The sequence below is a fragment of the Mandrillus leucophaeus genome, unplaced genomic scaffold (genome assembly GCF_000951045.1).
Source record: "Mandrillus leucophaeus isolate KB7577 unplaced genomic scaffold, Mleu.le_1.0 Scaffold97, whole genome shotgun sequence".
Taxonomy (NCBI): Eukaryota; Metazoa; Chordata; class Mammalia; order Primates; family Cercopithecidae; genus Mandrillus; species Mandrillus leucophaeus.
In genome coordinates, this window is record NW_012110585.1 from 3,091,122 (window position 1) to 3,093,183 (window position 2,062).

At 52.8% G+C, this 2,062-nt stretch overlaps 1 protein-coding gene across 1 annotated transcript in view; it reads left to right on the forward strand.

Moving 5' to 3' along the window:
- Positions 1-2,062, forward strand: part of LOC105532574 (chromosome unknown open reading frame, human C8orf74) — a 26,471-nt gene that overhangs the window by 22,457 nt on the left and 1,952 nt on the right. The window contains exon 3 of the mRNA XM_011970740.1: positions 1,066-1,472. Coding sequence (XP_011826130.1) covers positions 1,066-1,472 — 407 coding nt within the window. The remainder of the gene's footprint in view (positions 1-1,065; positions 1,473-2,062) is intronic.

Sequence of the window (2,062 nt, forward strand, 5' to 3'; positions counted from 1 at the left end):
CTCGGCTCACTGCAACATCCACCTCCTGGATTCAAGCAATTCTCCTGCCTCAGCCTCCCGAGTAGCTAGGATTACAGGCACCTGCCACCACACCCAGCTAATATTTGTATTTCTAGTAGAGATGGGGTTTTGCCATGTTGGCCAAGCTGGTCTCGAACTCCTGACCTCAAGTGATCCACCCGCCTCAGCCTCCCAAAGTGGTGGGATTACAGTTGTGAGTCACCGTGCCCAGCCACCTCCTACTCTACTCTTATGGGGATTCCTTTTCTGCATGCTCATCTCCTTCCTGAAGAGAAGTAGAAACAAGATAAAGCAAACTAAAGTAAGCCTTTAAAACAGGCATCAAAAGACAAAATACTGGCCAGGTGTAGTGGTTCACTCCTGTAATTCCAACACATTGGGAGGCCACGGCAGGAGGATCGCTTGAGCCCAGGAGTTCGGAAAAACAAACAAAAAAGACAAAATACTGGTAATGATAATGTGATTATACTGAGATGATAAAATCATATTTATATGATTATACTGGGGTAATTATGTAAGAAAAAATGGGATAAGTGTAAGTTACTGCAAGTAAAAAAAGAAACGTGGTACACTCCATATTTTTCAAGAGCTAATGCATGGTAATAAGAATTGCAGTTAGAGCAGGCACAGTGGCTCACGCCTGTAATTCCAGCACTTTAGGAGGCCAAGGCAGGAGGATTGCTTGAGTTCAGGAGTTCAGCCTGGGCAAAATAGTGATAACCTCATCTCTACAAAAAATAAACAAAATTAGTCGGGTATGGTAGCATGTACCTGTAGTCCCAGCTACTCAGGAGGCTGAGGCAGGGGGATTTCTCGAGCCTGGAATTTGGCGGCTGCAGCGAGCTACGATCGCACCACTGCACTCCAGCCTGGGTGACAGAGTTAGACCCCGTCTCAAAAAAATAAATAGAAATAAATATTTTTTAAAATGCGGTGGGGACATGGGCTCTGTGACCAGGCTGTCTAGGTGCAGAGCCCACATCCACTGCCTGGCAGGGCAGCTCTGTCCCACTCCCACTCTGTACCTGGCCCCTGTGCCCACAGGCTGCTGCATTACTGAGGCTGTGACGATCCTGGGGAACAAGCTCAGAGACTACCAGGACCATTTCAACACCACCCACCTGCTGGCCCTCTGTGACTACTTCCACCATACCTTCATCCGCCACTACAAACTCTACCAGTATGTCCTGGGCCAGGACCAGCAGGTCAGCCTGACCGTTGCCCACCTGGAGGTGTGCATGCCACCCCAGCCCCTCCCGCTGGCCGAGGGCATGGACAGGGACTTGTGGACCCACCGGCAGCAGGTGGCGGCGCTGACGGAGGCCGAGGCACAGAAGCGCGCCGACGTGCTGCTCCTGAAAGAGACGCTGCTCCTGGAGCTGGAGAGCTCACTGCAGAAGGTGTTCACTGCTGCTGCGCCTGCGCAGCCTGGCCGGGTCCTGGAGAGACAGGTGAGGCTCTGACCACCTGCCATGGGTGGGTACCTGGGCCAGCAGAGACATCAGCCAGGTCTGGCAGCACTGCAGATGGGAGCTCCTCGTTGGCACCCACGGGAGGGGGAGAGATACAGGGAGGAATCGAGTCTACCACGGGTTTCTCGGTAGACTAAAGGTAGAAATTCATGTCCCTGTTTTAGTGATGAGACAACTGAGGCTCAGAGAACTTTTCAACTCGCCAAGGCCACCAAGCTAGCATGAGGTAAAGTCCACATTTGGACTGAGGCTGACTGACCCTGAAGTCTAAGTTCCTTCCTCTGTGTCATTGATCAGTGACAGATTCCACCAAGAGAGGCAGGAAAAAGACTCCAGCTTTGGAACTGCTGCAGATTCTCCAGAGCCAGCACGCCCCCAGGCTAGGGGAGAAGATGGAGGAGGCAGGGACATGGGGACAGCTCGGGGAGGGTCATGTGAGCAGGGAGACAAAGGGCGGAGCTGGGACTGGGGGAGGACTTGGGAGGATCTGGTGCCTGGATCTCAGACTTTGGGCTGCCCTCTTGGAGAGTCTGCCAGACCACTGGGGCTCTAGCTGCCAGCATTTCCCA